General features: G+C 37.9%; 1 protein-coding gene and 1 long non-coding RNA gene across 2 annotated transcripts in view; one reads left to right on the top strand and one right to left on the bottom strand.

The window, feature by feature from the left end:
* The window catches only part of LOC134169623 (contactin-6-like), a 146,611-nt gene extending 136,244 nt beyond the window's left edge, over window positions 1–10,367 (top strand). Inside the window, 7 exon segments of the mRNA XM_062630363.1 lie at window positions 1,580–1,814; window positions 2,328–2,443; window positions 3,367–3,553; window positions 7,003–7,115; window positions 8,851–8,893; window positions 8,896–9,015; window positions 9,699–10,367. Coding sequence (XP_062486347.1) covers window positions 1,580–1,814; window positions 2,328–2,443; window positions 3,367–3,553; window positions 7,003–7,115; window positions 8,851–8,893; window positions 8,896–9,015; window positions 9,699–9,832 — 948 coding nt within the window. The 3' untranslated portion in view covers window positions 9,833–10,367.
* On the bottom strand, window positions 1,772–8,983 carry LOC134169624 (uncharacterized). The gene is made up of 3 exons (XR_009966958.1): window positions 6,266–8,983; window positions 3,118–3,314; window positions 1,772–1,906 (listed from the first exon to the last, which is right to left on the bottom strand). It is a non-coding gene; the product is annotated as an uncharacterized LOC134169624 (long non-coding RNA).
* Window positions 10,368–17,537: the final 7,170 nt, after the last annotated feature.

A 17,537-nucleotide genomic window follows, 5' to 3' on the forward strand; every position in this document is an offset into this window, starting at 1 on the left:
TGTTCTCCTGTATGCTAAAAACCTGTGCCATTTGACTAGCCTTTTGGGGGAGGAAGGGAAGTGCCAGCAAAAAACAGAATAAAAAAAATCCCCACTAGATAAATACTATTTCAAATGCTTCCCACTCTCCATGCTCCAGAATGAAACTTCACTTTTACTGACCTAAGTTGTCCTCCATAGTATCTTTCACTCTTTTGTTTCATTTTCTCCTCTACTGTTCTACTCTTTGGGAGCAGAAGAACATGAAAATTGAAAACAACCTGAGACATTTCAATCAAATTACCCTGTTGGACTCCATAGTGTGTCATGAAAAATAGACAGAAGAAATACTAATTATGCCAAGCTAACAACACTGAACACATCTCTCTATCTTTCTGTGATGAACTCACTAAACACCTTGATTAAATCTGAGGTCACAGAAGCCTCAAAAACAAATTAAATGCTCTAGAAAGTAGCCTGAACTCTTACAAATCCCCAGTGAACCATCATACCTCACGTTTAACTCTCTCAGGACAGGAAAAGAGATAGAAGAGGGCATATTGGGGAATTAATGTTTGCAAAACAGCTAAGGGAAGACACTTTTGTTATTTATGCCAGGCCAGGCTTATTATTAGAAGGAATTTCTGAGGAAAATAATAAAATAAGTGCCCTGAAATCTTCTGATGTACTTCCTGATTTTTTTCTCCCATCATCTTACACCATCAGTGCTCCTTGTTCCCAGGAATGACTGCAGGAGAGGAGATTGGAGCCAGGAGGGATCACAGGGTCTGCGCTTCTGTCCCTGTGTTTTTCTCCCTCTTTCTGCACTGTTTTCCATATCTGCTTTTCCATGAACCTCACTCTGATGCAAGGATCTGAAATAAATGAAGTTTTCTTAATAAATGCTTCCTTCCTCCATGTACTACTGATCTTTTCTTGTTTCATAAATGTTCCCTTGCTTTGAGAAGCTAATAGAGAAGTATTTTTATCCCATGAAAACAAAAAATTTCATGCTGGATACAGTGTTGATGTAATTGCCTGTTCAGTATGAGTCATTAATACATATCTTGGCATAAGATTTTATTAATAGAAGCATTAATTTTGCCATGTTGACTTGCGATAACAGTTCCATTCTAAACAAACTTAAATATGTTCATGCACTTGAGACTCATGCAGGCAGTTCTACAGCTGACCACACTTGTGTGTATACATTTGCTCCCTTGCCAAATCTTATTTTTTTCTTTAAGAATCATTTATTTAAAATTAACATTCCTACACCCCTTGGGGAAAAAAAGAAAAAAAGTCAGCTACAACCTGTACTGAAGAAAATGCTTTTAATTTTGAAAACTTCATGCCTGAAAGAGAATAACTTTAATGGAGCTGATCAGCTTTTTTTTTGTTTCTAAATTGATTGCCTCGATAGATTTATTATTTTGATTTTTATTTCAATATTACATTGACTGATGGAGCAAACATTATTATCTTCTCTAAGGCACAGTCAACTAAATCAATACTGCTAAAATATAGTCAGGGAATGAAGATTCAATTAAAATAGTGTATACTTGCAAATGCTCATTGACTGACTGCTTTGTCACTACAGCCAGTTTCAGAAGAGCTACAAAATGGAGAAGGTTTTGGCTACATCGTTATGTTTCGTCATCTTGGCTCAGCAAACTGGACAAAAGCAGTGGTGGCTTCAGTGGAAGCAAGCAAATATGTTTATAGGAATGAAAGCATTAAACCTCTCTCTCCTTTTGAAGTGAAAGCTGGCGTCTACAACAATGAAGGAGAAGGGACTCTGAGCTCCATTTCCATCATCTACTCAGGGGAAGATGGTAATGCCTGTTACTTTTATTAGTGATGGTTGTGTAGCATTCAACAGGTCCCAGGTGTGATCAAACAGATCTTCACAGGGATATTAAGCAGCCTGTTCAAGCCACATGACAGAAGATGGAAAATGGAAGTAAACAAAAAAGCAAGGCGCAGGTTTTCAGAATCGCTTTATGTATACACCATGTTTCAATATTTTGGTCCCCAGGAAGCTCCCACTGAGTAAGCTGGGAAAATCGGGAGGCATCCAAAAGTCTAGCCTTCAGAGGGTCTAGCTTTTCCGACTGCTCAGTGTAGCGGAGCAGTCTGAAAATATTTCCCAGCTTACGGGTAATGACCAATTTTGAAAACAGGTTTTGCTGATGTTCCACAATAAATGAGTGGTAAAGCTAGCAGCTCACACCAGGCTTCCTGAGCCTCTGGGAACTGCTTCCCCCCAGAATCTCTTCCTTTCTTCTTGAATCTCCTACAGACACAACACAAATGTTCTACCAGCTGTGTTTTCTCTCATCACCCAGAGCCACAGACAGCACCAGTGAGGGCTTTTGCACTGAGTATTTCAATGGCAGAGGTAGAGATCTCCTGGAAGCCCATCGCATGGAACAGGCAAACAGGCAGGGTGCTGGGCTATGGAGTGAGCCAGTGCTGGTGTCTGACACCTTACAGGTATCCCTTTCATGGCCATATTTGTATCCTGGTACTTCCTTCCTTGCTTCCAAGTCAACAGACAACGGGGCTCTTCACATGACTCTTATTAGCAACATTTCACCTTAGATATTCACAAACATTTACAGACCAGGACTGCAGCTCTGGACTTTTTGTAATGTACAGTAAAACCTCAAGATTAATCATGTGTGATGGCTACTAAAAAAGGACACTCACTTGATTCCGGAGGTGCCTCCAGCAGACAAAGAGGGAGTACGTTTTTGTATTAGTAACAGGGGTACTTCAAAGTAACCTCAGATATAATTCCTGTGCATTTTAGTTACACAGTAGGGTTTTTTGTAGATAAGTTAAACCAATAGTAAACCAAGTCAGAAACACTTTAAATTCTGTCCTATAATTATAAATGTATAAATGAAGGTAATAGGAGTCATGTACTATACACAAACTTTGTTAAATCAATTACTCAGAGGTAAAAAAACACATCAGGTATAAATAGCAGTCCCTGAATCAAAACCAAAGGCAGGACACAAAATAATTAAAAGATCTCTTAGATGACTGAGATTAATGTTTCTTTGTACCTTTTAAAATTTTCTTCAAATGCATTCAAACCATAAAACCAAATGAGCTTTTAAAATATCTCACCTTATCAAAGGTTTCTTTTTAGACATCTATAAAGTTAAGGATTTCATTTATTTCCTTAATTGGTATTCAGTCTCTGAAATTTTATTTCTTCTCTATAAATATTCACACTTGGTTTTATTTCCTGCTAGTTTTGAATACGAAAAAATCCTGAATTCCTTGAAATCTTCATTGTCAGCATGTCTGCTTCCCAGCCAAATCTGTAATTGATGGAAAACAATGAATTGCCTGTTCTTTGTTCTTGCCTTTCAGGTTTTATATTGGACTGATGATCGCAAGGAAAGCACAGCTGGTAAAGTCAGAGTCAGGGGGAATGTAACAGCCAAAAATATCACAGGACTAAAAGCTAACACAGTCTATTTTGCAACAGTTCGAGCTTACAACACTGCAGGGTCTGGGCCTTCTAGCACCCCGGTAAATGTCACCACTAAAAAGTCACGTGAGTATTCAATTTAGTACAATAAATGTTGCCAAATCCCAAATGTGATAGTGACATTTCAGCTTACCATGACCCATCTCTGCTAAATGTTTCAATATCAAAGAAAATTGTATCCCATATCTCTCCATAAAATTAAGCAACAAAATCTGTGACTAACTTCTCTAAGTCTTATCTGATAATACTTTTGTGGTCACTGTCAAGTTTACTCAGACTCTGGTATTTAAGACATTAATAAATATTTAGCTTCAGGTCTGTCTCAAAGGAAGCTAAAATTCTCATCAACTTAAAGCAGGTTATTTCATTTGCCTTATTCTATTTATATGCTAAAATAATTCAGTACACCTACAAAATTAGATAACACCAGTGTCTGTGTTCACACAATATAGCAACCATTAGGAAGGATTTCCTTTTGCACTGCAACAGCATGCCACTTGATTTCAGGAAATTTCCAATGATATGTAAAGTCAATAAAAGAAAGATGTTCCGTGGATCAAACAATAGATTTGGCTATTGGGAATATGGGTTTGTTTCTTTAAAGAAAACTGTTGAATGGTCCAAATAAAGTGCTTTTTTGAGACCTTTAGACTGTGAAATACAAAGGGGGGGTATTCGTATATATAGGGGGTATATATATGTATGAATACATTCATGTAAATACTGTTTGGTCTGGAATCCTAGAAGCAAAGACGTATGTTATTCTGTTTGTGAGAAGCACCTTCATGAAACCAGTGCTTTCATGTGGCCACCCTCCAAGGTAACAAGGAAGCACTGAGTACCATCCTGCAGGATTGTACCTATAAAGTAAATGTTCACTAAGAGCAAAATAATCATAAAGCAGTAAATCTTGGTAATCTGCTATGTACCAGAGTCCCCCAAACTCGTTGCTGTTTAAGCACTCCATTGTTTTTATACTTTCCTTGGATTATGTTCTCCCAGTAAATAGTTGATCAGAGCTTTTGCAGAAAAGGCACAAAAGGGGAAATATCTGTCCTGCTTTCAACAATTTTCCTCTTGTCTATGTGCTGTTCCATGCTACTTCTCAAAGTGCAAGACAGAAACCAACTTATAAAATGAGATGCCAATTAAAGTTACTATTTAGTGTAAATAACATAAACCAAAATAAAGCCAGAGAAGGTATTTCTTAAGGATTCAAAGAGGACTTTTCTCACAGGCAATTTCTTAAGGGAAAGCGGACTAATCTCTGTAAATTATTCTCTAAATTCCTATGTGCATATGTATGAAAGACAAGTTAAAGACATGGCAGTCAAGAGACAAGATGTATAAGGAATAAATTTGCTTTTGTTTTACATTGACTTCATCTTCTGTCAAATTTAGGATTGTGCTAATGGGTCACTTAAAAATTAAAGTCAAAACAACCCTTTTAATATTTAAAAACATATATTAAATTTTTAAGTTAGCCTCTGAAAAATGCAAGCACTTTCAATATGAGTAGAGATAATATGTCAAGAGAATATAAACAATGTGCATCTACCGCCGGAGCTTTAGCTTCAATGTAATAGCTCTGTCTTCCTACTCATCATCCAGGATTCCTACAATGTTCTGTGCATGCCATTATTGTAGAGACTAAGCAGAAGTAAAATGGTCCTACTGCCAAATAGGTGCAATTCTGATTGAAACATACTTATCTGAGATCAATTTAAAGTCTAAGTTCATATCCTCATTTAAGTTTAAACTACTCAGGAAGGGGGAAATTATGTCCTCCTTCCATGAACGTATTGCTCCATCAGGAGCCACTGTGGAGCTCAGCTCTTCTGCTTCTTTACTTAGATGATGGATTTCAGGAATTGCTTTGCTTTTTCTTTTTACTTAAAAATACAGATACTAGAAATACTTTGCAAGGATAAACCTCAATTCAGTGCAGCAACAAAGTGCTACCTAAACACAAGAGTAACGTCATTAACTTAACAAACTGAAGCATATAGTTGGGATTTCGATTATTACAAGAAAGTAGTTGAGGAAATTATCTCCTAATACTAGAACTGAAGAACTCTTTGCAGTGGTTTTGCTTGCAGATATTGCTATGGATTTAGGGAAGTGCTGCATCACCTTCTATTCTGGTCCCCAGCTGTATAGCAAAACCAATTAATTTGTCTTGAAACTCATCCGATGGTAGTTTTTCAGCCCCAAAACTATGAATTGAAATGGTTTTAATTGCTATGCTAAAAAGCTTTGAATAGGGCAGTATTCACCCCTTTTTGAGTGCTTCCAAGACTTTTCAGGATACACAGTCAATTTGACATCCATTGCCTGTTGTGAGGTTTTTTGTTACCAAATTCCTTATACAAAATATTTGCTGAAAGCAACAACGAGGTTTCAACCAACATTTAAGTTAATTTGCAGTTTAATTAACTTAAATATAAATATCTTCAAAAAGAAAATTAATCTCTTTTCAGCAGTGACAGTATGGCACATGGAAGGACATCTGCTTATATTCACCTGGGTAGCCCACTAACACTTTTTTTCCCTACTGGTGGGATGGATTAAACTTCTCCATAGTCAAGAAGCAGACAGATATGAAACAACAGGCACCATCAATTTATTCTATCTCCATGGGAAATTAAAGAAATTGTGGAGTATTATCAAATCAACAGTATCTTCCAAGTTACATTAATCATCAATTTATAGGAACCACAGGGAGAAAATGAGGATCCTGGAAGTTAAGCATTTTAAAGTCAAATCTGGGATACTCACAATGTGTTCCTCCAAGTCTCTCTCTTTTTCTAAATTCTGTTCAAGTCCTTATTTCTTCTAACATCCCCAGTGCTGTCCTCCCAGGCAGGGTCTAGGAGGATGCACGATGGAGGAGATAATGTGTTGTTCTAAATCTGAGATAGGGTTCAAAGGCACAGTTTCAGCTTCACATGTTCACACAGGATTCAATTTCAGTCACTTGTAGGCAAATTTTCAAAGTCCTGGCACTTAGGCATGAAAAGCCTTTGAAAAGCTACTCTCAGCCTATTGTGCTGGGAATTTATAAAATCTACAATGTTTCATGATGGATCATATGGAGACTTTAATGTGTAGCTCTTTGTAACCTGTCCCCATGGCTGATGAAAATCTTATCTTCTGTATTTTGCTCTTAGTTTTACCTTTTTTTTGAAATCCACACAGCAAAACATTCTCTAGTACATTAAAATACAGATAAGAAGACAGGACTTAAACAAAATCTATCAAATATAACTTGAGCTGTCAGACACTGTCAGGATTTCCCTAATTTTGAAAATGAACTCTCACAGTAAGTGGTTTTGTGCTATGAATAGAGCTTTATTCTGACTAATGTGGGAGCAATGATGGACTGGAAACAATTTTTTACTCTTAGATTTGAATCACCCATGCATTTGCTGCTTCTGTGTCAGCAGCTCATTCAATTACATGATGCAAATTAATATTCAGTTGTATCTTCTGATTATCATCATATTTTTTTAAAGCACCAAGTCAACCTCCGGCAAACATTGCCTGGAAACTGACAAATTCCAAAATCTGTTTGAACTGGGAACATGTAAAAACAATGGAGAACAAATCAGAGATGCTAGGCTACAAAGTAAGTAATTTCTTTATCTCATTCATCAGACATGGTTTCTATAATAGAGGTACAAAGAGTCACTTGTTGAAAGGTGACTGTATATTACCTGGAAAACAGTGACTCTCATGGATATATTGTAAAGGTTTGCTGAAATTTATAAAACTGGAAGAATGGCTGTGTTTGTTCAGAGTAAGACTTATTTATCCTGACACAGGATTTTTCTGTCCCTAACACTAGATCTCTCTTTTCCCTTTTTCCCTTATAATCTCACTCATCTAAGATTCTTGCATTCAAATCTTTAGGGGAAGGAGATTCACACATATATAAGGAGTAGAGCACAGCCTCTTAATCATTAAAGACAGGCATAGGACACATTTAAAAGTCCCCACTCTCTGGAAATTCACAAATGTACCTTTGAAAATGAGAAGGAAGGTATGTAAAGTTCAACATGAATGAAGTAAACGCACTCACACAAATCTATTTTTAAAGGGAAAAAAATTAGTTCAAAGTTTGTTTGCAATGGCTCTGACCCCAAAAGACTCATGCCAAGACTTTTTACTCCTGAAAGACTTTACAAATGGAGGTGAAGAGTGCTTAGAGGAGGAAAGGTCCTCAAGATCAAAATCCTCATGTTGCTAGGGATTTTAGTGTCTACGAAGAGTTATTTATATCTAGGGTGGAAAAGGACACAAAGCTTTCCAGCTTGCAATCTTTCTTGCATATTCTTTTGCACTCTAGTGAATGTGTTTGAGTAGCTCCACACACTGGGAAGAAAGCTAAAACTAGACAATTAAGCTTTTTTCCTTTGTGTCTAATCTACCTGCTTCTAGGCTACACTTACTTAAAACATTCTGGTGTGGAAAGAGTTTTTATGTGCTTGCTATGCTATTTATTGTATGATCCTTGTTTCTCCTTCTGCTTTGCTCATCAGTTGCTCTTCTTAGCATAAATATGTCAAAAGATTGTCAAAGGAAAGAAGTCAAACACTGTCATCGATGTGCTAGCAAGGAAGAAAGGCTTCTTGAAGGCAAAAAGCTGTTCGTAGTCTGCAGGATCCTTGTCTAGACACCCCAAGCTGCTCTGCTGCTCTGCACCTTGGTCCAGTGATTCATTAGCAAAAAGACCTATGTGCAAGCAGGCTCTGGATCCATTATGTTTAGTTAGAAATGTGCTTCCTAGATGCTACTAGCCAAATTTCTGTCCTTTCTTGAAGCTTTTAAGAACATACTGCTATGCAACATCCCAGGTTTTCATTAACAGGTGGTAATTTTACACAGAAATCAATGTGAGTATTTCTGTTTGACTACAAATGCTCACTACAACCAGGGAAAATAAAAAAAAAAAAACAAACAACAACAAACCAACAGAAAAACAAAAACCAAACTGAAACCACTAAACCCTTAGTTCCTAAAGCATTTGATGAGTTCTGGGTATAAACGTTCTTACAGGTTGATGTCTTGTTTAAAGGTGCACATTTATAGAACAATATAAATGTTTTGGATAGGGATTCATAATCTTATTCTAGCAGATAGAGGCTCCCCCGAAAGCTGGAGTAAATGCCCACTGTGATCTCCATCACAAAAATCTGCAGAATATATTTCTATGTTTTCAATTAATTTTAATCCTCTGCAGGATGCTGATAGTGCTCTGGAAACTTTGGGACATGACAGAAGATACTCTTAACTTTCCAAAAATCCATAAAAACCTAAAAATATACTAAATAACTCCTGCTTTCTAATCCCTTTTAACTTAGATTTTGTATAGACAAAACAGACATAGCAAAACGCATATACTGGAGACAACACTTCAGCTGAATTTCTGGTACCATTTGAAGAAGATTATCTCATAGAAATAAGAACAGTCAGTGACAGTGGGGATGGCAGCAGCAGTGAAGAAATTAGGATTCCAAAAATATCAAGTACGTGAGATCTTTTTTTCCCTCCTCTGACTGTTACTGCGTAATAAGAAATCTATGTTCTTCTAAATACAACAGATTAACAGATTTTCCATTACCATAGCTGGCCTCCTTTCTGTTGCATTGTGATGCTGGGCACATCAGCATTAGTTAATCTCTGGTACTCTCAGATTCATTATCAGAGAAATTTAGCACAACACCTAGATGTGACCTTAGTTTTAGTGTAGCGGCCTGTAATGGTCTGGGAAGAACAGAGAAATAAATTTTCTTGATAAAGTTAACACTGCAGCTCTCATATATAATGCAGCTCTTAATCTGCTCTGAAGCTGCTAAAGCTCCTGAGACAGAGAACCTCAGCCCTGCTCCATGCTGGGGTGGGTATCCCAGGGTCTAGCCCCTGCTCTCATAAGTACCTTATTTTTCCTGCAAAACAAGGCACAGTTTTGCAACAAACTAGCCAAAGTCCTCCTAAAAGCAATATTCCATGGAGGGTAGGAAGATGATTCAAAACCAAACCCCATAGAACTGCTGCTACAACTTAAAAGATAAACAGAAGAAACATTTGTGGATAATGTTGCATTTTGGAAATAGAACTAAGATTACTATTATGCTAGAATGCATAAAAAACCTTTATTTGAGACAAATTTACTTCTGTCAGAAAATTTTGTGTGCTTATATTTTTACAGGTTTAATCTCTGAAGCAATAAAATTTTCCCAAAGGGTAAACCATATATTGACATCTGGGGTCTTGCTATTGAGTTCTATTCTTATATAGTAATTTCCTTGATGATTAAAAAAATGCTCAGCCATGGACTTTTAAAAATAAGCCATGTGTAGATTTTATCTTAATACTTAACTGTGACCAACATTCCTGATAAACAGTGGGGATGGTGGAGGGAGAAAGAAGTGGTCTATTATTAAGAAAACATTAGGTATCAATATTACATTAATTTTTAAAAATAAGCTTTGAAATTAATGGATAAATGTATATGCATTAATTTAATGGAGTGATGCCAAAAGTAACTTCAGATTGTAAGGAGAGTGATCTCAAATATTTTACAAGCAGTATTTCTAATTGAAACTCCAGTATAATGGTACGTCAAACATGAAAGACGTCTGACAAGCTGTTGTAACTGAGAAAAGATTTGCAATTGCTTGTGATGTGGATATTATTTATCTCACTTTCTTCAAGGTAACCTGTAAAGAGAAATAAAACAAAAAACACTTTCAATTAAAAGCTATTTGTTTACTTTTTGCACTTGTTTTATTACAGAGAGTGCCATACAATGCATTAATAAAGTGTACTGTACTATTTTTTCAGAAAATGAAAACTTAAATAAAAGAAATTACATGTACTAGCCCAAAACCCTTTGAATTATCTAGAAGGACTTTCAACGGCATCAGCAAGCCTTGAGCAAGGTCTGAATGAGACCATACCTTTTACAATATGAGATACCTTACATATTCTCAAATATAAAGTATTTTTTCATACAAAGACTATTCTGACCAACAAAACTAGAAGAGATGCTGAATACCTTTTTTGACAGGAGATTGAAATATACCTGTCTTCAAGCAGGTTAAGTTGCTTGCTCACATAATCCTGTTATGTGAGTTTGAAAGTGTAGATTCATCTTTGGGCTGGGTATGAAGCTAAATGAGAACATTGATTTTCATCATCTTGATATATAAATAAAAGCATAAAATTAAGCATTTCAGTCTATTGAGTTACTAGAATGACAAATTAAACATCAGAGTGAGCATGGTTTTCAAGTCAGTAGATACAGCTCAAAATATGAAGTCACACTCATGTTAGCTTTAACATCTGATAAAAGGCACTTTTTTGTCTCCTATCCATCTTCCTTCCCACTTTACTCTGAAGTATATCTTCGTTGCACCACTGTCAAATATGCGTTGTTTCATCTTTGTAACCATTTATAACTACAAGTGAATCAAATATCCCCCAATATTTTTTAAAAGAAAAATGTTCAAATGGGGATGGTGGTACCTGAGCACATGAATGAGCAAAAGGCTAGAGGTTCACCTGCGCATGATAATCCTTCAAACAGCATCTTATCCATTCTTATCCATGGATGTAAGAGGCCAAATTGGCAGCAAGCGAGTCTAAAATCTGAATTCATATATAAAGCTACCAAAACTTTTGTAGCTAAGATTACTTCCAGAGCCCATGAGCTGGACTTCAGGGACAACTCCACACATACTGATGTGTGACAAGATAATAACAACACTGCAAAAGCACATGCTACAGAACAAAGTCCAATTTTGATCTAGACTCTACAGGATGAAAACATCATTAAGTGCCTAGGACAAGGTGTTTCACTTGGAGTTGCACTCACCATTAAACATTTGCATCTTGTGTTGACACTATTGAAGCCAAAAAAGCATGTTTCACATTCTCATGGCTGGGCAGCTGCAGTCTCACTGAAGTGACTGTGAAACTTGTTTTTTTTCTTTACTGTGGATAAGGAAATATCACTTGCACCTGGTGATGTTTAACAATCCCCCTATCAAATTCAATAAAACTTTTCATGGAATTGATTGTTATTTGGTGGAGCTCTTTCTATCTGTCCTATTTTGGCTGGGATAGGGTTAATTTTCTTCCCAATAGCTGGTGCAGTGCTGTGTTTTGGCTTTTGTCTGAGAACAGTGCTGATAACACACCAATGTTTAAGTTGTTCCTAAGTAGCGCTTACCCTGGTCAAGGACTTCTCAGTCTCTCATGTGCTGTCAGTGACAAGGGGCACAAGAAGCCAGGAGGAAGCAGAGATAGGACACCTGATTTGAACTAGCCAAAGGGATATCCCATACCACAGAACATCATGCTCAGTAAAGAAACTAGGGTGAGTCATCTGGGAGCAGCCTATCACTGCTTGGGTCAGGCTGGTATTGGTCAGCAGTGGTGAGCGATTGTATTGTGCATCACTTATGTTTCTGGGGTTTTATTTCTCTCTTGTTTTTGTTATCTCCCTTCTCATTACCATTATTAGTATTGTTGTTGTTATTTTATGTTTTACTTTACTTCAATTATTAAACTTATCTCAGCCTGCAGGTTTTACTTTTTCAGATTCTCCTCCTTGCTCCCATCAGGTGGACAAGCTGCTGCACAGTACTTAGTTGCTGTCTGGGCTTAAACCACGACAGCATAATCCTTTCCCACCAGGTCTCCAATAGGAACTGGAACTGCCCTCTGCCTTGGTTGCAGACCATCTTGCGGCCATTAAGAAATGTATACCTTTTTTTTCTTCAGTGGATGATTTTTGATCAGCTCATTGCGTTTAATAAAGACCAAAAATTCTTATATTTCATGACATAAATGCAATCCTTCTGCTAAGGTTAAACAAAACATGGCTTTTTATTCAAGAAAAGAGAGATTTTCTGCAGAGCAGTTATATACAACTGAATAGAAGGCCTGATAGATATTTAATTACAGGGAGGCTCTAGAAACATAATGCCACTTTTAGAAGCCTGTTATCTGGGATTGCTACAAAGATGCTAATCACAGGAGTTGTAAGGAAGAGGTTTAACATAGATTTCAAATGAAGAGAAGAATATAGAAAGAAGTGGATATGGTATTAAAAACCTTGATAATACCCTAATGAAGTAAAAACATTTTTCTTTGCAGGCAAGGTAAACAATGAATCACTTTTTCAGATGTGTTTTCATTTCTGCATGCATTACTGATGTTCTTCGAAAGGTACTTTTCTCACTGTAGAAGATGCTTTTCAAAATTGGGCTCTTAATGTCTCCAGTGCTTAACCTCATAATTTCTACATTAGTCCCGTTTTGAAATTCCCATGGGAGTAACCCTTTTAAAAGTAAGGAACAACCTAGGAGGACAACTAACCTGGATACATCTACTCCCTTGCTGACCTCCCTCAGAGCTGCAGCACATGTGGGTTGCCAAGTGACTATTATGCCTTCGGAGCAGAACTTCTAAGCAGTCTCAAGGAGAACACCTTTAAATATAGATGTCATGATAGCTCCCCCATCCTCCTTAAATCAGCGTAGCCCTCTAACTTCTGCAGGTTCATTTTCTTCTTTTTGGCTCTCCAATACTTTATTGGTGTTTCCTCAAGATGAGCTGATGCCTGAGCTGCCCAAAGCAGTGAAAGTCCAGATCTCCTTTTTACATGAAAGTGTTATTAAAGCACCTGATGCTGAAACAGAAAGAGTTCAGATGGATGGCAGCTTTCATTACAAGAAAAAAAATGTCAAAAAACAGTTTTGTCACTCGTGGTTGCAGAAAAAAACTTTTAAAATAGGAACACTGCAAATCCCCTAAAACCAGAAGTCAAAATGAAAACTATGGAAAAAGCAAAACTAAAAACAATGCAATGCTCCTGATTTTTTGGCAACTAGGAAGCTGAATTGAAAACCTCACTTAAAGGTGTCCAATGCAAGGAATCTTGGGCCCAGTCCTAACAGATTTTAGAGGCATGAGATCAAATCACAGACCAGCCTGTGTTTTCAAAGAGCTGGAAGAATAATACCCATTTTATTTTGATAATCTAAGAAGAGTACCAAAAAATGAAAAAGTCACAGTAAAAGATTTTCAGTTTAAATTTAACACATCAACAAAATATTTCTCCATGAAAAAAGCAATCTTGGGCCTATCCAAATGTTTCAGTTCGCTTTAAACACAGTGTTTCTTTGTGATTTAAGAGCATTTAGACTTTATTTAATGCCTTCTCCCTTCTATATAGAGCAATTTTTGAATACAAATGCCAAGAAACTAAATAAAATAGCCCATGTGTGGTATTGTACCAGCCCTTAAATCAACATTATCCTGAACTGCAGAAATACTTTGTGTTTCTGCAGGTCGCTGGATTGCAGCCCTGGTGACGACTTGACAGAGAACTCTAAATCACACTTACATATAAATATGTTGTAAAAGCAGAAAAAGATTTTATTAATATCTGACTGTACTGCAGTCACAGGGAATTTCCCCCAATGACTTTCAGAGCCTGTGTGGAAGAGATAATTACTCTGCTAAGAGAGGTTTTAGGATGCACAGGGCTGCCACGATCAGTGTCTGCCTCCCACTCCACACCTCCACTGATTGTCTTTTCAGGGAGCACATGTTCAACTCTTTGCCTTTGCCTTTCCCTGGGCAAAAACTAGGGTAGAAACTTGTCCTACTCTGAATAAACCAATGACTTTGGTCCCCTCTGGCACTGATATTTCCAAGGCACTGTCACTCCTAATTTCCCTCAAAGTGCCAGAGAGTTGCTGCATCTTGATGCTCCTGAATATTAGGTTTCAAGTGCTATGTAGATGCAGCCACAATATTGCCTTTGGGTGAACATGGATTGAGGTATGGTAATACTAACAGCAGACTATTGAACTATTGCTACAAGGATGATGAGCTCTTCAAAGCATAGGGAGTGCAGGAATGCGTATCGCCTCACAGTCTGTGCATTATTTATGCCAAGGAGTGGTCCAGCCTAACTCAGAGATCATGTCTATATGCTGCCTTCTGCTACTGAGTGTGAATTAGCAGAGGGCTGCCACTTACATGATTGTTATGGACTGAAAGCGTAAAAGAATGGTAAATAGTACATTCAGAATCATCTGCCTGTGCAAAAGAAATTAAATAAGGTTTGCAGAGATTTCATATGTAATGTCCCTGGTCATCTGGTCATCTTGAGTGTTTGTAAGGATTTGGCATTTCTCTTGCTCTGACCATTATCTAATCCAAAAACTATGCAGGTGGGGGCATTGAAGGAGGATAAGAGCTATTAAAATAGCTTGTATAAAATCTTTCTTGGAGAAATTTACCATGTAGAAAAGGTCAGCTGGGCATTTTGACAGCCTGGTACAATAAAGGCCTCTAAATGGCTTCAATCATTCAGGGCTTTTTTAATGTGAACCTCTTTTTATCAGTTGCTAGCACTTAGTACTTGAAAACATGTCTGATGTAGCAATTAAAATGTCATATTAATAGTACTGTTATGTATTTCTTTACTTAACCTATTCTTTATACACCAATATATTTCAGTACTGAAAAAAGGCTACAAATATTTTCCATCCCGAGAGAACGAACTGGAAACACAAAAGGATACAAGAAGACCCCTTACAATATGCAAGTTTTTCACAAGATAAGTTTAAGTCTCTAGAATATTTCACAAAGGGCATGGGAGAAGGGCCAGTTTAATTAAGGGCCTGGCTTGGACACTGCTGTGCATGGCTCCGGTTCCTGGTCTGCCAGAAATGGGTCGTATGACCCTAAGCTGCTCAGTGTAGCTCTGTTAATTATTATGCCAAAGCCTGCAATCTCCCTTTAGCCCATACGCACCACCTGTGCACATCCCTACCACATTCCTACTAATGCTATGAATAACTTCATGGCTATTAATCATCACCTCCTAGCAACTTCTTTTTCCATGACACATTCAGACCCATGGTGAAAAGCCCAACAAAAATGTTCACAAATTATATTCCTGTTTGACTCCTTCTTGTTTGCCAGACACACAAGGAACACAATGCAGCTGGAGTAGAGGGACAGGCTGCTTCCATGAGCCCAGTCTCCTTAGGCATAACCTTTTGTTTTTCCTTACAAGCAATGTGTCTGTAGGCTCTGCTAGAGGTCTTGAATGGGACTGCTGTGGCAACAGGTAAAATAAAAAAAAGAAATGCTTAAGTTCAGGGTTCTGTAAAAAAACTGAGGTTGCTTAAAGGAAAAAACCCTACAGCTGTTGGGGCTGTAAAATAACCACATTGCAGCTCAGCCTTCCCTTCCTATTCAGCCTGGCCTTTCCTCTTGAGGTACTGCACAGTGCCAGAAATCCCCTGTTGCTGGCAGATTTCAGTTGAGGGATATTTTCTGGGGCCCTCATTGAAGTGGACTTTGTGTGTGAGCACTGCTAGCATGATTTAATTACATTATTTGGCAGCCTTGCTATCCCAGAGATTTTAAAGAGAAGCCACAAATCTTTCAAGTGTCCCACTGCCCTTAGTAGATTTAAAGCCTATGCAGTTTGAGTGGGTTTAGAATTTATTTGAAAGCCTTCTTACACTGGTACAATTTATCCACAGAGATCAGCAGTTTATATCGTATTGATTAATGCGGTTATTGATTTATTCTGCAATTGTACTGGCTGGGTATATACAGTAGTGGAAAGTGCTATTTTCCAGGAGTGATTGACTTCTTTCTTTATTGACTAAAATGAGCTGATAAAAATCATCCACTGGCTGAGCTAGAAGCACTTTTTTTGTATTCCTGCTTTTAGCAGAGAAAAGTAGGAGACAAACTCTGATGCAGTGCAGAGGAAAGAAGTTACAAGGCTGAAACTCTGCGATATTTCTCTGGCTGGGTTAAATCCAGCCCACGATCTTAGTGAGGTATCAAGCTGGAAAGTTTGGATGGTAAAAAGACAGGCAGCCATTTGAATTTTGAAGAACATTACACTGCTGGTTCATTCATAACTTCAACTGGTGAACACATTTTTCAGAGCTTGTTACTGTTTGTAATGCCTATATTTCTGTCCACTTCATCCAGCAAAAGATTGGGAGCTTCAGGTGGGCTTATGTTGGGGAAGGACTCGAGGCATCCCAAGGTATCCCCAAAGGATCAAATGCTGTTGTTTTTCCTGCTGTATTAGGAAATGCACTATCTGAAGCAAAATTAGAGCTATTCCAAATACCTGTGCCAGCAGGCTGTGGCACACAGATGTTGCTTTAGAGTGCCATAAAGTGGATATAACTGGCATTTATCATGAGTGGTCTGAAGTTTTCCCAGTTGAGGAAAGGATCCTGTTCCCATGAAACATGTGACTGTTTATACCACATCGACTTTCAGCTGTTCTCCCGCTGGAGCTGTTCTCTCACGGCCAAGCAAAGTCCACCTTCAAATGAGTACCCGGGTCATGACACCAGGCCCACCCCACTGCCTATTCAGAATATCTTGACTTCCTGCAACTTCTCCATTTGAGTAGGAGCTTGGAAAACTGAATTAACTTCAAAGGCAGATATTCTCAGGGGTAAATTCTCTCCATTTTGAGGCCCAGTCAACCCAGGCTTCAAATCTATCCTGCACAGTTTCTAAGCATCAGATACTGAAACTCTTTCCCCCACACCCTGAGGATTCAAGGCTTCTCTTACTAAGCTAAATTTCAAATAGAATTAACACTCCTGGAGAATCTGCCACAGCACATGGGGGGGGGGGGGGGGAAGGACCACAAAAGGCCAGGTGAAGATACATGGAAACAAATAAGAAGAAAAAATACCCAGAATATTTTGTTTCAAATTCTGCAGTGAAAGACACAGCATGAATTTTGTCAGCCCTTCTCCCCCCATTCCAGGCACTATGAGTGCTGAAGGCAGTTCCTCTGATTTTAAATGAGCCCTAAAAGCCAAAAGCTGCTTCAGATGATGATATAGCTAAAATACAGCAAACATATAGAAACATCAGTGAGACAGATCAATTGTTAAAGCCCTAGGAAAAGAGAAAAAGAGTAAGGTGGGAAGCTGCAGAAAAGTTCTGCTCTAGCTGGCAGACTTTCCTGCCT

The sequence above is a fragment of the Pezoporus occidentalis genome, unplaced genomic scaffold (assembly GCF_034315485.1).
Source record: "Pezoporus occidentalis ecotype Australia unplaced genomic scaffold, CSIRO_AGI_Poc_V1 ctg35, whole genome shotgun sequence".
Classification (NCBI taxonomy): Eukaryota; Metazoa; Chordata; class Aves; order Psittaciformes; family Psittacidae; genus Pezoporus; species Pezoporus occidentalis.